At 40.7% G+C, this 26,929-nt stretch overlaps 2 protein-coding genes across 9 annotated transcripts in view; one reads left to right on the forward strand and one right to left on the reverse strand.

Annotated features, from left to right (window-relative positions):
• The window catches only part of hts (adducin 1-like protein hts), a 242,199-nt gene extending 232,488 nt beyond the window's left edge, over window positions 1-9,711 (reverse strand). For all 8 annotated transcript variants that reach the window (XM_080272995.1, XM_080272993.1, XM_080273000.1 and 5 more), the window contains exon 1: window positions 9,578-9,711. The gene's annotated coding sequence lies outside the window, so the exon portion shown is untranslated. The remainder of the gene's footprint in view (window positions 1-9,577) is intronic.
• A 502-nt stretch (window positions 9,712-10,213) lies between these two features.
• Window positions 10,214-26,467, forward strand: LOC145400410 (WD repeat-containing protein 3). The gene is made up of 18 exons (XM_080272923.1): window positions 10,214-10,308; window positions 10,862-11,056; window positions 11,419-11,578; window positions 12,173-12,267; window positions 12,830-13,000; window positions 13,494-13,721; window positions 14,733-14,926; window positions 15,823-16,057; window positions 17,966-18,078; window positions 18,555-18,771; window positions 19,381-19,506; window positions 21,731-21,835; window positions 22,223-22,356; window positions 23,186-23,344; window positions 23,782-24,019; window positions 24,721-24,869; window positions 25,696-25,918; window positions 26,233-26,467. The coding sequence occupies exons 2-18, from the start codon at window positions 10,889-10,891 to the stop codon at window positions 26,395-26,397; spliced, it is 2,880 nt and encodes a 959-aa protein (XP_080129049.1). The 5' UTR covers window positions 10,214-10,308; window positions 10,862-10,888; the 3' UTR covers window positions 26,398-26,467.
• The last annotated feature ends 462 nt before the right edge of the window (window positions 26,468-26,929 follow it).

The following is a 26,929-nucleotide window of genomic DNA, read 5'->3' on the forward strand; positions in this document are numbered from 1 at the left end:
TCTCTCAGTTTGGTCAGTATTTTTTTTTAGCATTTCTTTCTTTTCACGTCAAGTCAAGGCACCTACTCTCTCTCTCTCTCTCTCTCTCTCTCTCTCTCTCTCTCTCTCTCTCTCTCTCTCTCATTTTTACTGGTGAACACTGCAGTAATTATGGTTTCACCCCACACTGTTTTTACTGTATATATGTATGTATGTATGTATGTATGTATGTATGTACTGCCACTGAGGTAATTATGGCTTCACCTTGAATTATTTTTAGTGTGTGTGTGTGTGTGTGTGTGTGTGTGTGTGTTTCGGGTGCATACTAAGGTACAGTAGAACCAAAAAACTATCAGCCATCTTACCGCACGTATCATTCTGAAACAGACGAAGCACTGTGATATATAACCGCAAATACTGTCCTTGGTAAATATTAGGAATCGAACTCGCATGCATCATCACATAATTGGGTGGTATATTTTTTTTTAGGCAAGGTGTTAAAAGCTGCATGTGCGTCTGCAAAACTCGCTCTTTCACAACCATCAATCCCCCGGGGTGCGGTATTTTTCTGGTTGCCTGTACGTCTAAGAAGCATGTATGTATGTATGTATGTGTGTATGTATGTATGTACGTGTGTGTATGTATGTATGTACGTGTATATGTATGTATGTATGTACGTGTATATGTATGTATGTATGTATGTATGTGCGTGTTCAAAGCTGCTGTACACCTCTGACACGAATGAAGGGTTTTTTTTCTTTTTATGTATGTAAGTATGTATGTAATTGTATGTATTCAAATCTACTTACGGCACCCTAGAATAGTGTGTAGATGTGTGTGTGTGTGTGTGTGTGTGTGTATCTTTTCAAATCTACCTTTACAGCACCCTAGAAAGCGGTGTGTGTGTGTGTGTGTGTGTGTGTGTGTGTGTGTGTGTGTGTGTGTGTGTGTGTGTGTGTGTGTGTGTGTGTCTTTTCAAATCTACCCTTACTGCACCCTAGAAAGTGGTTTTGTGTGTGTGTGTGTGTGTGTGTGTGTGTGTGTGTGTGTGTGTGTGTGTGTGTGTGTACGTAGTTATGAATGTATTTATGTACGTATGTGTATGTTTGTATGTATGTATTCAACACTTACAGCGCCTGAGAAAAAGTATGCAAAGCCCTCATTTCATAACTATTTATCTAGGGCGTACAAAATGTTATATCAAGAACAAAACTTATATACCTCTGTTATATCCAATGTTCTCTGTTCTTCAGTTATGTCTTCTAAGCACAAAGACTTAAGTCCCTCCTCACGCCTTTAACCTGATTCCTACTGCGGCAAGGGACCGTGTGTGTGTGTGTGTGTGTGTGTGTGTGTGTGTGTGTGTGTGTGTGTGTGTGTGTGTGTGTGTGTGTGTGTGTGTGAGAGAGAGAGAGAGAGAGAGAGAGAGAGAGAGAGAATGCTTATATATAGGATGGCTCTATAACAAAAATTGAATGACATACGTTTCTTGTGCTATCACAGTATAACTTATGATCGTCTGTTTTCATCTGATGGTACTGGGTCACTCACACAACGTAAACATGAAGTCCTGGTTGCATGACAGTAAGCTATGAGGTGGGAATGAGTCTCCTTGGTTACTAGTCAAATCAACCTTCCAATCTGACTACACCTGACCATCAACTGAACTGAAAATGGGCATGAAATTCAACAGTTCTTAGTCATGGGGTAGGAATGAGTCTCCTTGGTTACTAGTCAAATCAACTCTCCAATCTGACTACACCTGGCCAACAGCTATGCTCAAAAAGATGTTATGGATCCTTACCAAGTGAAAATAACCAGACTATTGCAGCAAATTCCAACAAGGGTAAAAATAAGCAAGTGAGGGAGCATGTGGAGGTTAGCCCAGAGCAGCATTAAGCTCATTAGAGAACTAGGATACTGCAGAACATGACTCTCTCTCTCTCTCTCTCTCTCTCTCTCTCTCTCTCATCCACAAGCAGGGACAAATAACAGAGAAGCTGAAATGTAAAGCAAGCAAAAACTCTGTTCTTTCTCTCTCAGGTTGTAAACAATAGTACTGCCCACAATAGTACCCTCTTTTATCTAAAAACAATAAACACACGTCCCCTTCCACTTCCTATCTTTCAACGTCCACTCTCTCTCTCTCTCTCGTTGTTCTGCCTTCTCTCCAACTCACACCACCCTCACTCATATACAGTAGCTACTTCTCCACCCCATCCCTCCATCTCAACCTCTGTCTCCCCCATCTCCCTCCCTCTCTCTCCCCCTCCATCTCAACCTCTGTCTCCTCCATCTCCCTCCCTCTCTCTCCCCCTCCATCTCATTCACTCTCCTGCTCAGTCTTATTTTCTGTTCTCTTTACAGTGAAGCAAAGAAAATAACGGCAGATGAAATTCTCCTCATTACCTACAATATACAACTAATATTTCATCCCACCACCAATTTACTTTGCCAATTATATGAAAAAAAGCTATGAATAATGAGAAAACACTGGTAGCTTACAACAACAACAGCCTGCACCCAAACCCGCCTGCATAATGACCTAAAAAATCCTATGCACACAATATACAGGGTGTCTTGTGAAATGCGTGCCTGGATTCACAAGATTATGCTTGGGCTAATTTTGATAATAAATGCTCATCAACGTGTGTTCAGTTCTAAACCATTACAGCGCTACAGTTACTGATGACTTTATCAGTGACTTATGAGGGACACATTTTTGCTCATAAGGACATTAGTAATTATAGGTCTGTAATGGGAAAGAACTGGAGATAAGGTGATATTAGTTCAAGATTAACTTCCAGAAATTTGGCATATTTTTCACAAGACATCCTGTATATCCAACCAAAGCAATTCAGTCAATTCCTACTATTTCCCAATCTATTTACTGTACTAAAATGACACAAGCAACACTTAACTAGCCTAAACAGGTTCTTACAGGTAGCTACATCCAATCTTGCTATATATTAACATAGCAGAAAGCTGAAAAAAAAAGGCTGAAAAAAAATATATATATATATCACTTCCCTTAGCATTCATAACGTGTTCTGTAACCTCACTTATGACTGCCATCATGTCTAGTGTAGATTTACCTAAACCTCATGAACTAAAATGCCAGTCAAACACTCACATAGCACGATGCATACTGGTATAATCATGTAATACCACAAAGGTCAGCGCTTGCCATTTGTACCTTACCATTAACATCTTGAATTTGGTGACATTTCTTAGTTTACTCTTGCTACTACCAGAAAGTTATATTAAACACAGGAAGGACCTCTGGTGGAGAATGTACTAATAAATGCTGTATCTAACTCCTCCAGTTTTAAGTCTCTCTTGAACTGAATAAAATCATCAGGAGATGGCAAAGTAACATGCAAAAATAAACTTAAATAATATCATGTGACTAAAAGCACTAAATATCATTGTTGTTGCTTAACCCCAGTCTGCCTGGCTCTGAAGACTCATCAACCACAGGTAAGCAACTGCTTGTATGGGGCCATCCTACAGGTACAGTACAGTACATACACCATGTAGGGAATCAGCACCCCCTTCTGGTAGACAGTGCCTTGCCAGGGTCAAACCAGAGTCCTTCCCCACAGTGAGGTGCAGGGAAATATTAGATGGTTTGACTCCCGGATGGGCATTGCAGCTGCTTAGCTTCAACCAGGGCACACGGTATCACCACGTCATCAGCACCAAGGTTAAATGTTTTGAACAACAGTAGCCTATACCCACCACCAGGCACCTCGTCTCTTACATTCCACCCCCTCAACTACTGTACCACCCAGAGAGAGGAAGGCCATGGACTCAAGGCCACAACTTAAGAAAGGAGGCAGGGGTTAAAAGATGAGTTACCTGACTGTAGGTATTGTCTAACAAGAGGCAACATGTGACACATTGTCACCTTATTCTTATTTACCTGTCAATCAGTAAGTCGTTCTATCTACTCTAGAACTACCCCACAACACAATCTCCCGGCTAGTCTATCTCTACACACCAATCTTTCTCAGCCTATGTTTTTCCCTTGCTCTGAAATTGCTCAACTTTCTTTTTCCCAAGCAGCTGGAGGTCTTCTCCTTGCAGTGTCATCAACTATCTCACTAACTCTCTCACAGTATATTTTCCTGCAATCTCCCCAGTGTCAATACAACCACTGTGCAACTTTCTTTATCCATTATCTATCTAATTATCTATCACCAGGCACCTTAATCCCATAAAGGGTGGCCACAAAAGAATAGCCTACACGTCAACCACCTCTTTAAATCAATCTACCCTCTCTCATAGTACCTCTCCCCCCTATCCTTGCACCTCATCCTCAGTCTCCCCCTCCCCCTCCCCCTCCCCCTCACTCACTCTCCTTGTCAGTCTCTCATTCTCTACCTACATCACACTATAGTTTCTGCCCTTCTTTCTTTACCTAAGCTTGAATATATCATTTTACTGTTCATTCTGCAAATAATTCTTACCCACCAACTGTTTCTTGTTGGGAGTTTATCTCAGAGGCTTGACTTTGATACCAGTACTGTCATTTCTCACACTCAGCATCCATGTTTCTATCTATCTACAGTATCCATCAGGTGCTGACAAGGGATGCCTTGCTGAAGTGGCATAGATATAACTGAGCTGCTTCGCTGCCCGATTATAGAAACATTCCTCAACTCCCTATCCCCAGAAAGGAGGATAATGGGCCTCGGACTGAGACCACTGATACCCGCTACTACTACTACTACGACTACTATCTACCTATCATTCAATCCTTTACTCCCCCATGAAGAGCAGAGGCACATGGCTAGGCTACTTATTCCAGACACTTAAGTTTAGAGTGACGAACTGCTTAGCCCTGAGTGGCATTATATGAACAATAAACCTGTTAAAACTCTTTGACAGCAGACTTTTATGAGCAACAACTACAGTACTTGGAGCACCAGGACTCACTGGGCACTCAGCTATCCAAAAATTCCATATTTCACATCCAAAAATAAACAATTAGAAAAAGAACACAATCCCTTAGTGTCTTATTTACTTCCCACCTAACTACTGTCCTTTTCAGAACACTTTAAAATTTTCCTTTCTAGAGGTGTTCTCTTTCTCAACTAAGCACCCATACCTTCAAACCTGCACATGACAGTTCTTGTTAAAGTATGTGCATTTAAACCTTCACTTTCTCTGGCACATCATTCTCCCACTAATTCTTCACTTTGAACTATTCTGCTTGGATATCCTATACTGTGACTTAATTTCACTGACCTCTCTCTCTCTCTCACACATACTACAGGTATAGGCCTAGTCTTGATCTTACAGGCAATTATATACCTCACCCACCCTCAGCAAAAAACAATCAGTTGCATAAAGGACAAGAAAATATACTGTAACTCATAACATTTCTATCCAGGTTCACTCTCACCCCACGATCTGTTGTCCTCATTCTTATTTTTTTTATAACACCATGTGCACAGTATGCCACAGCTTAATATGGTGGTATCCAGAAAAAAAGAAGCTACAAAAGACAGCATATTACCATACTAAAAAGGTTAAAAGCCACAACACTAAACAGCTGACCCTCTTCTGCTTCCACTCTCACCTCAAGGCAATAATTCAGCCTCGTTTTCTAGGTCATACAAGCACTAGCTACTTCTCATGAAGAAAGCATACAGCACATTACACCCCTCCTCTGACTCCATCATATATCAGAGCAACAAGATCTTATGGTTATTGCCATATTAAACTGAGTCCTCAAGGGCATGAGCAAGCCTCTGTAATTTATGGAACATTTGTATTTGTTAGATGTAATCAGCCTGCATCCCATAGTACAGCAGGCAGGCAGCAATGATACTGAAAGATAAGACATTCTCTAACATCCCCACATGAAGAAAATAATGTAAAAATATGTCCATCTATCTGTCTATAGCCAGATGCCATAATCTCACAAGGGGTGGCTGTTTGACTCTGAGTTAATTGTTTACATGGAAGGACACTGACCCTCCGCCAACCCACTTGTCAACACGACGGATACACATATGGGTTGGTTATATGGTTACCACCCAGCACTACAAATGGTTTCCTGGCTTACGGGAAACCATCAGGCTTGTCATACAATGTAAAGCCACCTGAAATGGAAAGAACTGTATTAAAAAAAAAAAAGACAGGAAAGAAAAAAAAAATAGGATGAAATGAGGGCAGACACAGAAAAAGAATTATAAAAGTGAAGGAAGAAGTAGGCAGCATTACATCAAAAGAGTGGATGATGGCTGCCACCACCTACCATCATGTAACTTTCATAATTTACTGCTATCACTTTTACTACTATGAACCTTAGTTGGTGGTGCATTGAAAAACATACCGGTACTGATTTAACACACAAATAACTCAAATTCAAATGGCCACCCCTTACGGGATTATGGCGTCTGGCAATAGATAGATAGCTACTAATTTTTCATACTGGAGCTCAGTAATCATGCACAACAAAAGAAATCAAACACAACACAAAAGCAGGCCTATGTGACTATTAAAACGTAGTGAAAATCAATGAATGGCCAATATAAAAGTGAATGACCCACAAAACAGGACATCCAAATCAATTTTCCTCTTGAAAGCTTAACAAGAAAAAAATAGAGTAGTCAACTTTTGCAGCATGAAGGATTAATGAGAAATTTAGAATATGCCTGCCACTTTGAGGCATTATAAGCACAAATCAGCTTTCACATTCATCCTCACAACCTTAAAACTTGTGGGAGATAAAAATCCGTGTACAGGTGAGGACCCATGAATGCTAAGGGTAAGATGATGAATGTCAAGGGTAGGGCCTAATGACAGCCGGGTTAAAAACTCATGTGTCAATGTCATGGCTTGATTAGGATGCTGGAAGTGGGCATAGAAGTATATATGTAAAAAAAAAAAAAAAAAAAAAAAAACTATGACAGTAGTGTATTGTGATCCCCACTCCAATGTAGGCTATAAAAGTAAAGCTTGAACCTTGCTGGAAGTACACAAGTCGAGAGTGAAGGCAATGGAAATTAGTTATGAGAGGGATGGTGGAATTCTAAGGAATGACAGAGGAATGACAGAGACAAAATTCAAGAACAACTGCTATGATCTCGATGTGGATGTGCCACAATGTATTCTAAAAGAGAATACTTGGAGATGGTTTGGTCTTGTGGTGAAGATGAAGAATGAGGTTAAACAGAAGAGCGTATGTGAGTGACGTGGAAGGGGAGAGGAGGACAAGAATGAGAAGGAAGGATGAGATGGAGAAGTATATGCGAAATGGGGGGGTTGGGGGTTGGTGTGGGGGGGACGGGGAGGAGACAACAGCCAGATGGCAGTGGGCAGGGTGACACGGAGCAGAAAATGTGTGTGGCCACTCCTTACAGGATTAAGGCAACTGGCAACAGTCATGATAGATCTCTTTATATTTAATTTGTATAATACTCAGTAATAACCCTTTCGGTGATGCTATGGTTAGAAATGAAGAATGTTGAGGTTTAGATCTACAGTACAGGCAAAGGTTAGGAGTGAAGAATGCCAAGGTTACTGGTAAAGAATGTCATAGTTAAGACTCATGATAATAACCTGTACCATGGGTTGGATCAAAGAAAGCCTGGGTTAGGACTGAAAGATAGGTCTTCCACAACTAGGTTCAGCCCTGTTAGGTTCTGTTTGTATAATACTCATACCTTGTCTAAACCTTCAATATGGTATATGTTACTGTATGGACACCCAAACCTCAAATAACATTTTTGGAACCAGGAACACCACACTTCAGTAGAATTTGCATAAGAAAAACTGAATTTTTTATTGGAAAATTAATTTGGTTAATTAAATGAAATCGATGGAGTGGAGAGGTATATGAGAGACAGGGTTGTAAGCTGGGAGCATGGCAGTGAAATGGCAGGACACAGGACGACATGGAGGCAATTTGTTTGTGGCCACCCCTAACAGGATTAAGGCATCTGACAATACCACAGACAGACAGACAGAATTACCGGTAAATGAAATAAAACCGGTGGCACAAGCCGCACAACACGGTCGTACAGTACGGTATATCAAAAGAATAGAAAATTAATTTTGCACCCGATCTGAACCCTCCTATGCCGGTACGTTCCAAACCCAACCCGCAGTCCCCACACAAAGTTGTTACCAATATTTATACCACTTGATTCAATACCATTTTAACTGCATTTAAGCATATACAGCAACCAGAGAAAATATTAAACACAAGGAAATGCAAAAGAAGCAAAGAAAGATAAATTGGTTAAAAAAAAAAAAAAAAAAAAAGATGCAAGGATGTTGGTACCTTCATAAACAATACGATGACACCAAATTTATACCACTGAACTGACAACATTTTTACTGCATTTTAATTATCTATCTATCTATAGCCCGACGCCCTAATCCCGCAAAGGGTGGCCCCAGACAAAACGCCTCCAAGTTGCTCTGTCACCCATCATTTGACTACCCTTCCCCCACCTCACTCCAACCTCCCTCATATATCTCTCAACTCCATCCCTCCACCTCATAGTAGCAATACTATGCATAAGAAAATGGCACGAAAAGCAAAGAAATGCAGAGAAGCTTGATAATAATAGTAACGCTGTAAGTCAACCTAAGAATTAGCACACATACTGTAGCTACATTTAGAAATATAGATGACAGGCCTACTTCCCTTCCTCCTCCCCTACCGTACTACCATCACCACCACCATCCAGTATGAAAAGAATGGAAAGAAAAAAAAATGATAACACAAGCATGAAAGTGCAAGAAAGGAAGCTGATTATTTACCCCCTACTGATCTTTCACTGAATATTCTTCACAGAGTGTGGAAATTTTAAGGATTACTGCTAAACTAGACTTATCCCAGCTTGAATGAACTGTGATACTAAAGATAAGTTGTCATGAAAAGTATCCTAGCAATACCACAGCCGTCCAATAAAATAAATTCTGTTTGTGATGCATCTAGAGGGAGAATTTCACATCACAGTACAGCACCACCAAACATACATGACTAATCCCACACTTTACAGTACAACAAAGAGCCTAAGAAATGATATTATACAGTGGTAGGCTAAATCATATACTGAGTAATCTTTTAATATCAATTTTCTATCCAAAAACGATCAAGAAATATATAAATAACAACATAAAGCACAGGCCAATGTCAAAACAATGCTAAACCAAGACGGCATTTGAAACATACAGGGTTCATAAAATGTCATCAACCCCTCCCACCATTCCTTTGCCAAGCTCACAATACCCTAAACGCTACTTCCACCGACGGAACTGGACAACAAGACCCAGGACCAGCAATACAAATTTAGGAGGGCGTGGTGTGAAGGGGTAAATTCAAAGACACGCCCTGACCCAGCCCACCCCACCAACTTCTCCCCTCCTTCATCACCCACTCTTGTAATACCGCAAAATCCACATCCACTGATGGGACTGGACAAGAAAACCACAGACAGAAAATTACATGGAGGGCGTGGTGTGAAGGGGCAGATTCAAGACACGCCCAGACCCAGCCCACCCCAGCGGCCTCCACTCTCCCGGTGTTCCGCCATATTTTCCCAATAATACAAAAAGGTCGGTCATTTCCTACCTTTAATCAGCTGCGCAGAGGAGATAGCTGCCTTGAGAAACGGCGTCTTGTTAGTTCACTTTCTATTTACAGAAATCATTGACAAGCTCTCTTCGGCTTCCAGTCCCCGAGCCCAAATTCCCAACAAGCTGTATGAAACGCTGTCAAGTACAAAATTTGAAAACTTTATTACTATACGTTGACATAAAAAGATGACAGTACTCGTATATTCATTGTAATCCAAAATAAGAAATTAGATTAGATATTTATGTATTGACATAAATTCAGAGAGTAGTTACTAACACCTAAATGTTGATTATTGGCGTATGCAGGTGTATATCATAATGCTTTGTAGTTTCAGGTGGTGGTATAATATCAAAATTATATCTGCATGATAGACCAATAAAGATAATGACCTCCAAAAGAAATTTTATTGCAATATTTTACAATTTTCATACATTATATACAAATGATATAGTGTCACTGTTCCATATAAATTCAAACATTTTTGCGGATAAAACAAAATGTTTTCCATAAGAAATTTAAATTAAAATTTGATCTATCTCTCTTTAATTTACTTTTAGCTAAGAGCATATAAATAAAGAAAAGAGTAATAAAGTATAACATGCGTAAATAATCATGCCCAGGGAATGTCAACAAAAGCATGCTTGACTGTCATGTGTGTGGGGTATCCTAAAGACCTTCTCATGTTTAACTCGACGAGGAGTACCCAGTAATGTGATGTACATTAGGTATGTGAAGCCGGAAATTTCCTGTATAAGTTATGATGTAGATTCTGATTAACTTGCTGAAAAAGTGCATACCCCAACATTGGTAGGCAACTCAACCTTTCTTCACATTAGTGTTCAGACCATTAAGAAGCAAGGCTGTTTGGTTAGTTTTTACAATTAGGCCTATGTATTTGTTTTCCCATAATAGTGCAGTAGACTATGTTTACGTTTGGGTAATTAGTGTGAAGCATTATTGCAATAACTAGCTTCGTAGAACAGCAGGTGCACGCCACAAACCAGGGTCATTTCAGCATCCCAGGAAAGGACTGCAAATAGGGCACCCTGTGAACTGCATTAGGTATGGGTAATTATCCATATGGATTTAGGAATGGTTGGATGGTCAGCTATCAAACTGCATTGTGTAGAAAATAGTAAGTTTTCACATAACTTAACCTAACTTTAAATAACATTCTAGCAGACATAACCTAACTCACTTACATTAACCCAACCATACTTTTAGGGGTGGTGTTGTTCCGAATAAGTACACTGAATTATTTTTATTTATTCTTTTCAGATGAGACATAGCTAATTGATTGTCACCATGGGCATAACAACACAATACCTACGTTATGTTCCTGGCTCAGTGTTTGGCATAGTGGGCACCGGGCGCTGTGTACGCTTTGTTACAAGATACAGTCAGACGGCCAAATATGTGGCTGTCCCTGCATGTGAATTGGTCTTCATATGGGATACAAGACGAGCACTGAAGGTGAGTTTTGCTCCTTCAGACAAATGTTCTCATCAACTAAGGAGGTTGTGTAGAAAAGGAATTGTTATGGAAGAGATGTTTGAAGTGAGCTTTTGGGAGTACAGCTCTTAGAAATCAAGATCTTATTACAACAGTTATACTAAAAATTTAGTTAACAACAAGATAGCCCCACCACAAACCAGAAAGTTATCAACAAAAATCATGAAAGAGCTGATCATTAAGTTTGCTCTTTTGCATTTGTTTTCAGTGGATGGTAAAATTTGGTTTCTTTATCATAATCATGACATCTTTAACCATCTACGGTACATTAAGCATGGGGTGAGGTAATTCACAAAAAATCATAATAAAGTGTGTGTTTTCAGGTGTTGACCCTTGATGCTGATGTGAGAGGGAGCGTCAGTGTGGTGGAGCCGCGGCCAGCAGCCCCCGGCTCCCTGGACAACACACACTTGGCTGTGGGGTACACTGATGGATCTGTGGCAGTGTTTGATCTCAGGGATGGACAGCCACTCGTATTCAATGGTACTAGACTCACTGAATTATTTGTATGATATTATTTTTCATTTTATCTACCTGTATATCTCCCTACAGTACTTTTATGAGATTCTTTTATATACATTATCTGCCTGTATACTGTATCTCCCTGTAGTACTTCTATGAGTTTATTTATATTATGTGCCTGTAGCCATATCTCCCTGCAGTATCTGTGTGATATTTTTTATGTATTTTGGTGATCAACCTGTATGTCTGAAGAGTAATGAGAGAAAAATGTTTACAGCCTGGCCACTGGATTGCAGGTTTAGTACAGTACAGATGATTGAACAGTGCTATACTAGCCCTCAATTTTTTCCTTAATTTTGTTGTTAGGACCAGTGAAATATGTACTGTACAGGAGTAGTCAAAAGATTGAAACCATGTTATGAAGCTAGACAACATTGCTTTCTGATGATATTATAGGTTACTGAGGACTTAATGGAAAAAAGGAGTGCCAAAAAGATTTTTTAACAAGGAATTATAGTGGATCATGGTTGAGAACTTACTGCCAGAAAGGAGGTTTATAAGAGGAAATTATAATGCATTGTGGCTGACAGTAGTGCAATACCGTCATGTTTCCAGGTCACCGAGGTGGAGTGGCATGCTTGGCTTGGGATCCTCAGGGGATGAGGGCAGCATCGGGCAGTGATGATGGCGAAATTGTTGTGTGGGATGTGGTGAGTTTTATAAATTCCATTTTATTAAGACTTTTGCCAACAGACATAAGCCAGAATTAATGTTTTTCAATCATTCTGCTCTTATTCAGTACCGATGATGTAGCTAACTACAGTATCTCATTGTGGCTGATGCTAGATATGTTTATTCATTTTAAGGGAAAGTCTTTTTCTCAGAGGGTTAAATGTATCTCATTTAATCCATTCAGGAGTGACTTCATAGTTTGGTACTGCATCTTATTCTGGCTAATGCCTTTCATATTTATTCCACTTGAGTAAATATCTGTTACTCTAAAGGTTAATAATACCCAGAACAGCAATACGCACAGTTGCAGTGTACCGTACAGTATTATTTTCCAAAGATATATTGAAGCTCATGCTGTACAGTAGGTATGAAACTAATATATATAGTAGTTTTTAATACTCTATCTTTGTATGAGAAGAAGCCTTTTATTCTTATAATCTTTGAGTGTTAATACAGTATCATACAGCTGTGTTTGTTATTATAATAGAAATACCATTATTTTCAGTACCAGTATTATATTAAAATTAACCGGTACTCCAGGTATCTGAGCGTGGAATAGTACGACTGAAAGGACACAAAGGCAAGATAACGCAGGTGCGGTTCATGGCGACCCGTAACGTTCTGGTGTCATCCAGCAAAGACTCCTTCATCAAGTTTTGGGACCTGGACACCAATCACTGCTTCAAAACACTCACTGGACATCGGGCTGAGGTAAGAGTTTGTCTTACTTTCATCCTGGTACTGTTGGTGTCCTAAGACATCAGGAAACCAGTTCCATTTTTTGAGAGGTGACTGAATGTTTTTGATTGCATAATGGCAGTGGGGATGCAGGCCAGTTCACCAGCTGCAGATGTTAGGATGCTGTGAAAGTGATCATATGCAGTTATGGTGTTCAAGATTATGTGTACTGAATGTAGGATATGTGCAAATAAAATGCTTCATTAAGTAAAACTATTTCAAGTAAGACATGCTTCTAGTTCCAGACTAAAAGATTAAAACCTGGTCCAAAAATTAATAAATGAACAATAATAATAATAATTTTTGAAGTCTAAATCAGGCTTTGAACAACTTAAAGTGATGAATAGACAGAAATAACTGTAAAGAATCATAAGCAAGTTTAAATGAGCAGAGTGTGTTAATTCACCAGCACTTTAATGAACCAACTTAAGTGAGGGCTAACAATATATCAACATATGCTTTACAGGTATGGGACTTCACACTTCTGAAAAATGACACAAGAATCATATCTGGTAGCAGTGATGCCGAGCTAAGAGTATGGTCCCTGCATTTTGTTGACGCTTCTGCTGGCAACAAGAGTGAGGCAAAGGACGAAGATGTAGAGGAACCACCAGAAAAGAAATTCATTATTGATACTGAAGGATATACTGCACCGGGAAACAAAGGACAGGGAGACAATATGGAGGATGATTCAGTAAGTACATGAATATATACTCTGTCTGTTTTAACACTGCCAAAAATTGCCATAAATATTCCCTGTCAATTTTAACTTGGCCTAAAGTTGCCATAACTATACACTTCTAATTTTACCTGGGCTTAAAATTGCCACAAATATACCCTCTCCATTTCAGCATCCTAAAATTGCCATAAATGTAACCTGTCCATTTTAACTGGACTTGAAAAAGCCATAAATATACTTCTCTCATTTTAACTTGGCCTAAAGTTGCCATAAATATACTCTTGTATGTTATAATGACGCTGTAGATATACTGTGCTCAGTTCTTTTTAACTTGGCCTATAATTGCAGTATACCCTGTCTGTTTTAACTGAGCCTGAAATTGCCATCACTCCATCTTGTGTGGTGAAATATTAAAAGTTATTAACACTGAAATGTAGTAGTAGTCATAAAGAAGTGCTGTGGAAATAATCTAGATTGATAGTATTGTCTCATTCTGCCATTCCTGTTGTTGTCTGTCTGCATTCACACATTACATTACTACTGTATTTACAAATATCCACACGTATAAAGAAATATTAGAATACAAACCACTTCACTCCAATAACATATTTTTTAAGTCAGGTACCACCTGATTATTTTATTTAATGATAAGAAGCTTGACCAGGGAAGGATTTAGTTAAGACTGTCCAATCCCTCCAATTCAGAAAGTCTCTCCTAAACTGTATAAAATTGTCTGGAGGCAGCAGGAATAAAATAAAGCAAATTGTTATGTTAAAAGCATTGACGATATTATTTTATCATCATCATCCAGATCTCTTTATCATCATCATCATCCAGACCTCTTCTTCTGACCTAAGGATGGGGTGAGGTAGGGACTATAGAGCAGGAGAAAACCTGAGAGGAGAAACTAACCAAAAGTGTGCCACATTGACTGGGCCACCCTTATTCATTCACCATTCAAGCCCTGGGAATCCTGACTTCACCTCACAGGCATCCCCTTCCCTAAAATATTTACCTGTATTTCAGAGCATTATGGAAGCCACGAGATTGGGAAGTGTGCTGCGTTCTCGAGGTGACCGTGTGTGCGGCCTACACACAGATGGCCGAGTAGTGGCGGCGCATGGCAAGGGACCCGTTATTGATCTGTTTGTTATTCTGTCGGAGGAGGAGGTGGAGGCTAAAGTTGCAAAGAGACTACGGAAATCTCGTAAAAAAGCAAGGTATGGTTTTTTTCACCTCACCTGGTCCCAGATTTCTTCACTTTGCTGCTTATTTCTTGTAGTTCAGTAGCAGAAAAAGATAATGCTTTGATTCTACATACTGTCCCTAGTACTTCTTTGTGACTAGCATTGTATTCAAGTGTCTGGCCAGCTCAGCATTCAGGTTGGACAGAGAAATTTTGGGCCAAGTTTTTATAAATGCAAGGGATCCATTATTGACCTGTTCATTGCTCTGTTTGGGGAGTTGGAAGCTTAAGTTGTGAAGAGACTACAAAAATCATATATAAGAAGCAAGGTGGTACTACATTAATATGGTTGGAAGGCAGTTTACTATATTAATGCTATACTGGTAGTGAATTATTCTTTTGTATATTGCTGAAAGTAAGATATGGCTGTATTGTTAAGGGTTCAAGTTATTTACGACATGAAACCAGATCTATTAAATATATAGTAAAATGTTCTGTTATTTTTATTCACTTTTCATATCCAGTCCTTTTTCGCTCCATAAAAAATGTAGGGCTCAGGGCAAGGCCACTCAGTCCTAATGTTTAAGGTGAGAGTGACCAGATTTTATCCCCTGAGTGGCATTATGTGAGCAGTAAGCCACAGTCATCCCTCAAATCTAAATCCTATTCCCCACATCTGGTTAGAAAGCCTTGACACTTTAAATTGCCACAAATCTGTTTTATTATAAGAGTACCACTTGTTATAGTAAATGGTTTGCAGAGTCATAGGGAACCTTTTAGCCTGTCATTAAGTGTAGTCACCAGAAATTTGAACGGCACTGAGTGAATGGTGGTTGGCCCCACGTAGCAGTACATTATTTGAAACGTTTTGAATTTCATTGTAAGCATTACTCAGGACACAGTAATAATTCATTGTTTTTTAATTTACAGGGAATCTGGTTCCTCCGAGGCAGTTGTTGAGGTGGCCACGCTGGGTGATGAGCTCCGCAAGTTGCCGTCGCAGCGAGCGGTCACCAAATTGGCCGGCCTGGATGTGTTCTCGGACCGGGATGGCAATGTGAAACTGGTGGCCCTGCATACAGACAACACACTGTCACTGTACCCTGCCTCGATTAAGGACACACAGAAGACACAACAGGATAAATCTCAAGCAAAAGAAAATCAAGTAAGCATAGTAAAGGACTAAGTGCAATCAGAGCCTTAAGTTCCCCTGATAGTCCACAGTGCCTGTTCATGCTTGAGGCGTGTCAGTCACTTGCCCTGACATATTAGCCGGAGAGTTATTCCAGGACAGAAAACCATACCCGATACTATATTTGATCTCAGCTTAGGAAGGTTAGTCATCAGTGAGTAGTGAGAAGTTAAAGTGAATGGCAAACTTATGTCTGACTGTACACTACTGTACTGGTAACACTATTGGTGAATTGCTATGCTGCCATTTTACATGATGTTGCATAAATTGATTTACTGGGGATAGTGTACTAATGAAATACTAATTCCATCCATCCATCCATCATCCAATCCTGTCACCCCACAAGGAGCATAGGAGCCTGTGGCTAGGCAAGTTGGTCCTGACATTTAAGATGAGAGTGACAAGCCTCACTCATCCCTGAGTGGCATTATGTGAGCAATAAACTCCAACCACCCCTTGGATTTAAACCTGCACTGGCTCAATCCAATTGGAGTGCCATAATTACCCACTAAACCACCAGGTGCCATTATTTGGGTATATGGTTACCACCCAGTGTAGTAAGTGATTTCCTGGTGTACAGGAATCCATTTGGCTTGTCACTCAGTGTAGAGTCATCCATAGGGAGAAGGAAGAGGGAAGAAAGACAGAAGAGGGAAAGTAAAGTCATTCCTAGGCAGAAGGAGGTGGAAAGAAGAGAAAGACAGAAGAGGAAGGAAGGAAGAGAGGAAAGGACGGACATCCAAAGCAGCAGTACATCGAGTGAGTGGATGGTGAGCACCCCCGCCTACCACAGTACTAATTATCACACAAATAAGAATATTATATAAATCTCCTGAAGCTGTGATGTTATGAGATGAGCTGTAAATCCTTTTGAGCCAGGGTGCTTCTCACGTGATATAGCCTAATCATCAGTCAGGAGTGAGAGCCGTGGAAATGAGTTATTTAAGAGGAGCCTGTGGAGTCACATGGAGAGACAGGCTGACAAATGAGGATATAAAGGAGCGTTGTGGTGTGGATGTGGATGTGATAGGAAGCGTTAGAAGGAATACACTGAGGTGGTTTGGCCATGTGGGGAGGATGGAGGGTGAAAGACTGACAAAGAGAGTGTATGTGAGTGAGGTGGAGGGGGGGAGAGGGAGGGGGAGGCCGAGGATGAGATGGAGGGATGGGGTGGAGAGGTATATGAGAGAGGGGGGTGTGAGTTGGGAGCAGGGCAGTGAAATGGCAAGGGACAGGGCAACGTGGAGGCGATTTGTTTGCGGCCAACCTGAACGGGATTGAGGCGTCTTGCAATAAATAGATAGATCAGGCTGTAACCGTATAAAATTGCAACATACTCCAGGCATATTCCTGAACGTTACCACTCCTTACCTTGCCCTAGGGTGGGAAAGGAGGTCAGGATGATGATGATGATGATGATGAAAACATACCCTGTAGTCTAAGGTGGGTAGATGCGTAGATGCATGGATACTGAGTATGTACAATTCATGTTGATATAATATTCTTTTATGTAGTGATGTATGGTCATTCTATTTACCACAGTACAATAATCAACACCTTGTAAACATAAGGTTAACAACCACACCCATTTTTTTCCTGCAAATGTGGTGGGGAGATCTAAGAGCAAGGCTCTTTAACCATTAAATGATGATAATCTTCATTATTGTGCACTATTGTCTAAATACTGTACCCTATAGCTTCCAGCTTCCAAGTTGCACTGCCTCCTGCTGTAGACACCTGCTTAGATAAATCTGCCGCCTTACAGTACTATCATCCCTCATCCATTTGTCCCATAAGGAAAGCCTCTTATCCTTCTGTCATCCTCATTGAATTAAAGTTATTAATCTAAGTAACCATGAGGGTGTTGATATTGTGTTGTAGATGAATGTGGTGGAGCGGCCTGGCCACAGGACAGAGGTGCGTGCAGCAGCCTTCACCTCCCTCAGTGATCAGGTGGTGACTGCCAGTGCTGATTCACTCAAGGTGTGGCAGAGGTATGTGTGTATGTATGTATGTTAGTGTCTCACATACCACTATTTTGCCATCTTTAAGTTGCTTTGTGACACCACTGTCATTCACTCTTTACCCAGTCCATTTTCTACCCATCAGGAATGTGAGGACTCAGATTTAGGCTAATCAATCTTGACATTCAAGGCAAGGATGACCTGCTTCACTTGCCTCTGAGTGGCCTTACATGAGTGGTAAAACCCCAGCCACCCCTCAGATACAAACTCTTATGGGCCCCACCTACTGACCACTGTCAGTTTCATTAAATGAAAGCAAGCAGCCTTTTGTGTTTCCCATCTCTTTAATTCTTCATTTACTTATTTGCATTGCTTCTCCATTTCAAATCATATACTGTAATTTCATGGGAGAAATGTTGTGAAGGGCTGAAGAATCACTACTGAAACAGTTATCTTAATAGCTTAAGGCGTGTAAGTAAATAATAATTTGGTTTGTCTTGTGTCAGGGGTCAAACGGAGTGTGTGACCACTGTGGGTTGCGACTATGCCTTGTGCCTGGTGGTGGTGCCCGGTGACCGTCATGCCTTGGTGGGCACACGGTCAGGGTGCCTCCAGCTGTTTGACTTGGGGTCCGCCACACTGCTGGAAGACATTGCAGCACACCAACCCGACGAGACCTCTACCGACACCGGCATTTGGTCTCTGGCTCTGACGCATGATTCGGTAAGGCTCAACCTTGTCTCAGTACAGGCAGTCCTCAGTAAAGTCAAGAGTGTGTTCCAAAATGCCACAACAGAACAGGGGAAACTAACAGGTCGGCTTTCTAGGTAGTAATGGAAGCATAACAGTTTTCTCAAGCATACTGTAGACTTAACAAAAAAAGAAACTATAAAAAATGGTGACACATAATGAGGTTTACTTATCAGTTACAACTGTACTTAAGTGTTTAATATACTGTAGTCCTAAGCAGCTGGTCATTTACTTTTACTTTGGGATGGTTTGTGCTTGAGGTGTGGCTAGGAGGAGGAGGAGGTAATATTTTGCACTTGTGAGACTGTGATATTAATATTTTGAACCGTTGAGGCACTATGATAGACAGGAATGACAGGACAGTGATGATGATGCTAGTGATGTTGATGATGATGATACTAGTGATGATGATGATGATAATGATACTAGTGATGATGATAAAAATGATGATGATGATAGTAGTGATGATGATACTAATAATGTTGATGATGATCATGATACTAGTGATGATGATAAGAATGATGATGATGATAATAGTGATGATGATACTAATAATGTTGATGATGATGATTTTCCCTCCAGAGAGGCTTTGTGACAGGTGGTAGTGACAAGATGGTGAAGTTCTGGAAGTTTGAGCTGGTGAGGGATGAGAGCCGAGGGGGGCAGGGGAAGAGACTGAGCTTTATGCAGGACTCCAGGGCTCTTAAGGTTAGCTCCAGAGGGCCTTACTGCATACCCTTGACATCTTCCATCCAGTGACTAGCTCTAAAGGGTCCTATTGTATTCCCTTAACACCCTTAACACCCTTCCATCCACTGACTTATTCTTTTTTTTTTTAAATTCCTTCCTACACCCAGTGATTCTAGTACGCTTCGACAAACCTCTAGTAATTGGAGAGCTAATGAAGTCTGTCTATAACCTCTCCAGTTTGAAAAATCTTGCACAAGTCAAGTAAAATCATGAGGGTAACAAGAACAAAATGGAAAGTACATCATAGGTGTCATAGTAAGTCAAATGTGTTCCAAAATATCACAAATTTTTTTCATACAACTGGTGCTCAAAACTCAGGAAGACTGGCAGATATTATCAGTAGGTAGCAGTGGAACAATAATAGGCAATGTTTGTGTATTTACTGTGAGCTTAGTTCTCAAAAGGAATATAGATTAAGTATTTATTTATTTATTTATTTATTTATATTATTTTTACTTTAGGTGATTGATGGATGGATGGATTATTTTTTTTTTTTTTTTTTTTTTTTTTTTTTAGAGAGACCAGTCAGCATTTTTTTTTTTTTTTTTTTTTTTTTTTTTTTTCATATATAAGAAACCATTCCTATTAAGGGGATGAAATTCAGTGACCATTTACTTTTCCAACACAAAATATCTCCTTTCAGCTTCATTAACCCTTTCGGTCTGGTCACATTTTCTGTCATGCTGGTGGTAGGTGGTGGCGACCATCATCCACTCACTTGATGTAGTGCTGCCTACTTTTTCCTTAGCCTGTATCATTCTTTTTCTGTGCCTGCCCTCCTCTCTTCCTATTTCTCCCATCTTTCCTGTCATTTCTTATTGCTTTTCTTTCCTTTACAGGTGGCTTTACATTGAGTGACAAGCCAAATGCTTTCATGTAAGCCAAGAAACCATTTACAACGCTGGGTGGTAACCATATAACCAAACCATACGTGCTCCGTACATGTCAGCAAGTGGGTTGGTGGAGGGTTAATGCCCCTCCCCGTAAAACAAATAACTCAAGAGTCAAATGGCCACCCCTTACGGGATTATGGCGTCTGGCAATAGATAGATAGATAGATAGTTTTTGCTTCCCTCAGATATTGCAGTTCAACCCAGGGAAGACCCATAGCCATGAAGGAGCTAATTGAATCTACATCAAGCCCTTCCTCCTGGAAAAGTCTCCCTGAAGCAAAAAAAAATGATAATGATAATCCGAATATGAGCAGAGTAGAATGAGAAAGTAAATACAGGTACATTAGAAAGTAAATACAGTAATTGGATTGAAATGGTTAACCCTTCTCTCCAATAACTTATATATTTTTCCTTTTTTGTAACTTATCTATCTGTCTGTCCATCAATAGCCAGGCACCTTAATCCCAGAAGAGGTGACCACAAACAAATTGCCTCCATGTTGCCCTGTCACCAGCCATTTTGTTGCCATCCTCCAACTTACACTCCCCCCTCTCATATGTCAATGATGAAATACCCCAAGGAAAGCAACTGTAAATGAGGGTTGTATGTATTAATATGATGTTGAATACTAAAGTTTGTACTGTTATTTCTGACTTACCATTTTATGTGTCCCTAAAAACTACTACTGTACTGGTATGTTAAGTGAAAAGTGCTGTAAGTGAGGGTTTGGGTACAACAAATACATATTACCTCCTCAAACTTTACAAAATCGTATTCATTGTTGTAAATAACTACCGTGGATTGTGACAAGGTATCTTTATTTTTATCAGAATCCATAAACAGGTTCAAGACAAGTGATATTGAAATAAATGCCACGTGGAGAAAATGGAGGGTGAAAGGCTGACGAGGAGAGTGTATGTGAGTGAGGTGGAGGGGGGAAGAGGGAGGGGGAGGCCGAGGATGAGATGGAGGGATGAGGTGGAGAGGTATATGAGAGAGGGGGGTGTGAGTTGGGAGCAGGGCAGTGAAATGGCAGGGGACAGGGCGACTTGGAGGCGATTTGTTTGTGGCCACCCCAAATGGGATTGAGGCGTCTGGCAATAGATAGATAGATAGTGAATGGTAACAACCCTGACCATTCACTGCACATCCTGACTAATTAAAAATGTTACGTGAAAAGTGTGTCCCTATATTATTTAGTGGCCGTGTATTGAAAAAGATGACTGAATGATTGTATAGGAAAATGTGTTAGTGAAAGTGTGATAAAAAAGCCTAACTATGTGACACAGGTGGCAGACCAGGTGACGTGTGTGAGGTGTTCCAGCAACGGCAGGTTTGTGGCTGTGGCAACACTGGACATGAAGGAAACACTGTATTTCTGTGATACACTCAAGGTAAAGTTATACTGTGTGATGATGATAATAATTGTAGTTTGTGCTATTCTACTGGTATTGCTTTTTGTCAGCTGTATCAAATATTTTATCAGTGCTGTAACATTAGCACTTGGGACAGTATTCTGGTGCGGTTAGGAAGCTTACTAACACCTAACACCTGTTCTTTACTGGTTTATTTTTAATTCGGTTCTGTTACTATATTCTTGTGTGTTATTCGTGCAGTCTGTGTCAGTATTAAGAAGATACTGTATAAGAAGCAGGAAAAGGGGATATTAATTGGTAGTATGGAAAATAACTTGTCAAGGAAGAGGTGTTAGGGAGCTTCCTTACCTGATGAGAGTATGGGCCTTTATCACACCCTTATCAACACTTATTTACATCTGCCAGTTGTGTCATGAACTGTATGGAAAGACGCTGCCATCCACGTGTATGGACTTCTCCACGGACGGCACCCTGGTGGTCACCGGCAGTAAGGATTCCAGCATACGCATCTACGGCACTGACTTTGGCGACATGAGGAAGTAAGTACAGTACAGAAAAACCTGTAATCAGTATCCTTGCTATTAGCAGATATATTATAGACCAGAAACATGATCTTCCGCTGACTTTCCCATAATCTTACAGTGAACTCTTATGTTTCCTCTCAAGTTTGTTTCGGTCATTTGGTCAATTCAAATCACGCTATTCTTCCTCTTAAAGAATCCTCCTATTGTGGCTGTCCATGATGCAGCTGATGTTTTGTGTGGACTTGAAGCTAAACCAAGGCTATAACCAGCCAGTTGCTTCCAGACAGGTGCTGGAAACTGTTTGGTAAAAAGAAATCTCAAATGTGTAGAGTAATGAGATCTATAATGATGTGAGTCTCAGGTTAGACTCTTGGAGTATATTTGCATGAGGCTGAGTGTTTCCTGCTGATGGTGATGGGTGTGTGGCTAATTACCAAGCTTATACCCACATATTACTGTCATGGTAGTGCTACTCATTGTTGATAGTAGCCAACCATCTACTGCCTACAAATTTGTTTCACCTTAAAGAGATGTGGCTCATGGCTTTTTCTGCCGGGATATGAATTGTTGCCTTCACCATTACAGACAGGCTTCATCACAAGTCAGGGTTTTCCAGGTATAATCATATTGGATGGTTGATTTCATTAGTAACCAGGGAAACTCACTCTTAACACATAACTAAGGTTCATTGAACTTCATGTAACCGCTTCATATTCAGGATGTGAGTGGTTCAGTTCTTTTAGATGAAAACAAAATGGAAACTAATTCAAACATGAAACCAAAATGAAAACTGATACGGATATGAAAACAAAAAGAAGACTAGTACAGATGTCTTTGTGTCCAGGCTGCTGAAGAACGCCCACCAAGGAGGCGTGACGGATCTGAGGTTTGTGCCCAAGACCCACCTGATGTTCTCGTGTGGGCAGGACGGCATGGTCAAGCAGTGGGATACAGACAACTTCCAGCGTGTGGTCAACCTGCGCGGACACTCGGGCATTGTACGGTTAGTCTCACAGTATACGCACTTCATTAACCGTAACACTTTCAGTCTGATTATGTATACAGTATTTAATTTTGTTCCTGCTATGACCAGACAGCATTTTGATCTTAGGAGAGACTTTTTGTACTGGATGAGTTAGCTGTAGCCTTATTAATTTCTTCTTTAATAAAGATTTCTTTGTAGAAGAAAATCAACAAGAACCCGAAGTTCATCTGCAAATCGTGCTGCAGTTTGCCATCCCCTTTGATGGGATAGGGAGGGAGTTAATGGATATTTATATAGCTGGGCAGCAAAGTTGCTTGGTATTATCAACACCATTGCATAAAAATGTACTTGAGATTCTACAGTATTTGCAAAATGTGAATGGATGGATGGAAGGAAACAATTTCACTGTTATAACCATAAAACATTACTGTGGTTTTTGTATGTGATGTATTCAGCTGCCTGGCAGTGTGCCCAAAGGGAGCGTGGGTAGTCAGTGGTGGTCAGGACCATTCCATCCGGCTGTGGGAGAGGACACAAGAGCCACTGGTGCTGGAGGAGGAGCGGGAGGAGGAGAGGCGGCAGCAGGAGGAGGACGATGGAACTGCCCTCTCCACCCAGCGCCCGGTGGTGGTCGGGGAAGACAGGGCTCAGGCTGTACGACCATCCCTCACCACACACCACACAGAGAAAGCTGTTAGTATCCCTCATTTTCTTATGTAGTCCTTTATTGATACCAGAATCTGATTTTGTGCCTGCTATTGTATCATATATTTTAGTGTTCTTTTATCAGAGTCTTAGTTTATGACCTGAATGTTTACCATGTTTATCTGCTTACCTTCAGCAGCACACTCATTCATCATTTCATCATTTCTCAGTATCTTCATCTCCTGCAAAATTACCTTCGCAGAGGTTGGCCGCACTGAATTGACTCCATGTATTCTTTAACCCCATTCAGTTACTTTGTACAAGGGTCTTATGGAGTACTGTATAGCTATCATGTGGGGGAGGGAAAGTTTGCCACATTTACAATGCTACTTTGCCACTTCTGTACAGGGTGGAGTTGCTTTCATCGTATCAGTTCGTCACCACTCAGTAACTCCCTTCAGTGTTGCATCTCTTTTGCTTCAGTCACTACTACCCTGAACACTGCTCTTCTGGACTATCCTGTAGCATCCCTGCTCAGGTAGAATGGGCAAGCAGCACAAGTCTGGCAACAGTCTCAACTCTGTTATGCTGGAGTTGACCAATACTATAATCTTTCATCTTTACAGCTGGTCAGCTTTGAAACTTAGCTTTTTGTGTGCAGTGTCCAGGCATCTTGAAATGAAGTAGATCATGCTTTTTGCATCCTGTATGATCAGCTTGCTGTATTAGTTTGTGTTTTGTTTGTGCAGGCTGACATGATCATGGAGGCACTATCAGTGTACCGAGAGCAGATTGAGGCAGGAGCTGATGCCCAGCCCCACTACCTGATGCAGTACGTCTACCACACCACCGACCCTCTCAAGTTTGTCCTGCAGGTTCTCAGGAGAGTGAAATCCAGGTAAGAACAGAGGCACAGTTTACCACCACCAGCCAGAAGTACTGTATTGCCTCACCAGGACCATAGAGACCCTGACCTAACCTACTCATTCCACACAGTTAAGGCAAGAGTGAACAGTTGTTTGCCCTCAGCAGCATCACCTGAGTAAGAAAGCCTAACCGCCCCACAGAAAGTAGACCTATGTGTTATGGGTCATATATGGTATGGTTGTAGCACCATCACTCACTGGACCACTAGGCATCTAAAAATCATATGAGGACAACAGGGTAATGCACATCAGTACACAGGACAAACATCCTTCCTTGATCTCCCTACTGGCACAAGAGAACTGTGCCATAACAAAGAGAGTACTTAAGTGCAACAGGGGAAGAGGGATACATTTGTGCACAGTAATATCAAGCCACTTCCTAATAAGAAATACAATAATGATTCAGTGAGCAATGACTTGAAACCTAGTGATATGATCTTTGAATCCTAGCAAATCCTGTTTCAGGATATTGTGTAAGAGTTTCACAATTGTTAGACTGAAAGGCATCTCTACCATAGTCATGCATATTGATGGACCTTTTACTACATAACTGTGATCTTTAATTTTTCATTTATTTTTTCTGGGCCCTATAAAACCCCATCCATAGGTACTTTATTCAGCAAAGAGAAAACCCTGGTAATTGAAGGGTTTAGGAGACATCAGTATTCCTTTTTTTTCCATGCCAACAGCAAATACTGTTACAGTATTGAGTGTAGACCTCTTTATGATGAAGGGAAGGGCTTATTTAACATGTTCAGAATTCAGTTGGTTCAATTGGATTTTCATGGTTTTTCACAGTGAGCTGGAGGAGGCAGTGTTGGTGCTGGGACTGGATCGTATTCTGGAGTTGCTGGTGGTGGTGCGGGAGCTTCTGAACCGGGGCTGGGACGTGGAACTGTCCTCTCGGGTGATGCTGGCAGCCATACGGGTCAACCTGCCACAGCTTCTCTCATCACACATCGCTGCGCCTGTCATACACTCACTGGCCCCCATAGTCAAAACGAGGACAAAGGAGCTCCAGGTCAGTGCTCCAACTCCATGCACAATTGGTCCTTGGTATAAATAGTCTTCTAGTCAGAATTTTATCACCTCATCACCTTCCAGACATTGTTTTCACACACACACACACACACACACACACACTCAACACATCCATCCATCTTCTTGGCCCACTCCTCCTACCTTCATACTCAGTCATGTATATCCCTTACCACCTTATTTACATCCAGTCTCTCCCGATGGCCATGCCTACTAAGTACACGCTCTTCAACACCTCTTTCCAAAGGCTTTCATACTCTATATCCCACTTTGTAACTCACTTTAATATTCCTTTAGGATATGATGGGATTCAATTTGGCTGGTCTGAAGCACCTGAAGGACCGTGAGGAGCAGCGTACAGAAACCCAACTCTTTGTGGAGGCAACACAGAAGGTGAAGGAGAGTCGGCGCAGGAGGAAGAAGAAAGAAACTGCTGTCAAAAGAGTTCTCATGGCTATTTAGTTGTCAAAACCCAGGGGTCACACATTAAAGTTGCTTATATGGGCATGTTCAAAGTTGTCAATAAAATGGAAGTACAGTAGTCATATATTATTTGTCTCATTGTACTGTGTGTTGAAGTGTAACAAGTCAGGATATTTAACATCCTAGTAATTATCTAAGGTGGAAAACATCCAACACAAAAGTATTTTTTGTGCATTGCATTCAGCACAGCAGTATATATTTAGGTCCAACTTTCAGTATATGTATTTTCTTACCATCATCATCATCATCACCATAAGAAGTTCTGATAGCAGGAGAAAAGTTTACAAGGAAGAGGAAGGGATCAAGAAAGGGAGGAGGAAGGCATTGGAATGGAATGGAATATGAAGTTTAGGCCAAAGGCCAAGCACTGGGACCTGATAGGTCATTCAGCGCTTTGATGAGTGACATATGAAACGCGATAGTTTAAAAGAATGAGTATAAAAATTGAGAAAACTACTACACAATAATCATGCAACTAAAATCGTAGGTAAAATGAAAACAGATGTAGTCA

Source organism: Coenobita brevimanus, chromosome 52, assembly GCF_032717465.1.
Source record: "Coenobita brevimanus isolate Jiangsu-jjx chromosome 52, ASM3271746v2, whole genome shotgun sequence".
NCBI classification, from domain to species: Eukaryota; Metazoa; Arthropoda; class Malacostraca; order Decapoda; family Coenobitidae; genus Coenobita; species Coenobita brevimanus.

Coding starts and splice junctions, on each gene's coding strand:
- LOC145400410 (XM_080272923.1), top strand. CDS start 10,889: ATGGGCATAACAACACAATACCTACGTTATGTTCCTGGCTCAGTGTTT. Junction 11,057..11,418: donor ATACAAGACGAGCACTGAAG/GTGAGTTTTGCT, acceptor GTGTGTTTTCAG/GTGTTGACCCTTGATGCTGA. Junction 16,058..17,965: donor CTCAAGCAAAAGAAAATCAA/GTAAGCATAGTA, acceptor ATTGTGTTGTAG/ATGAATGTGGTGGAGCGGCC.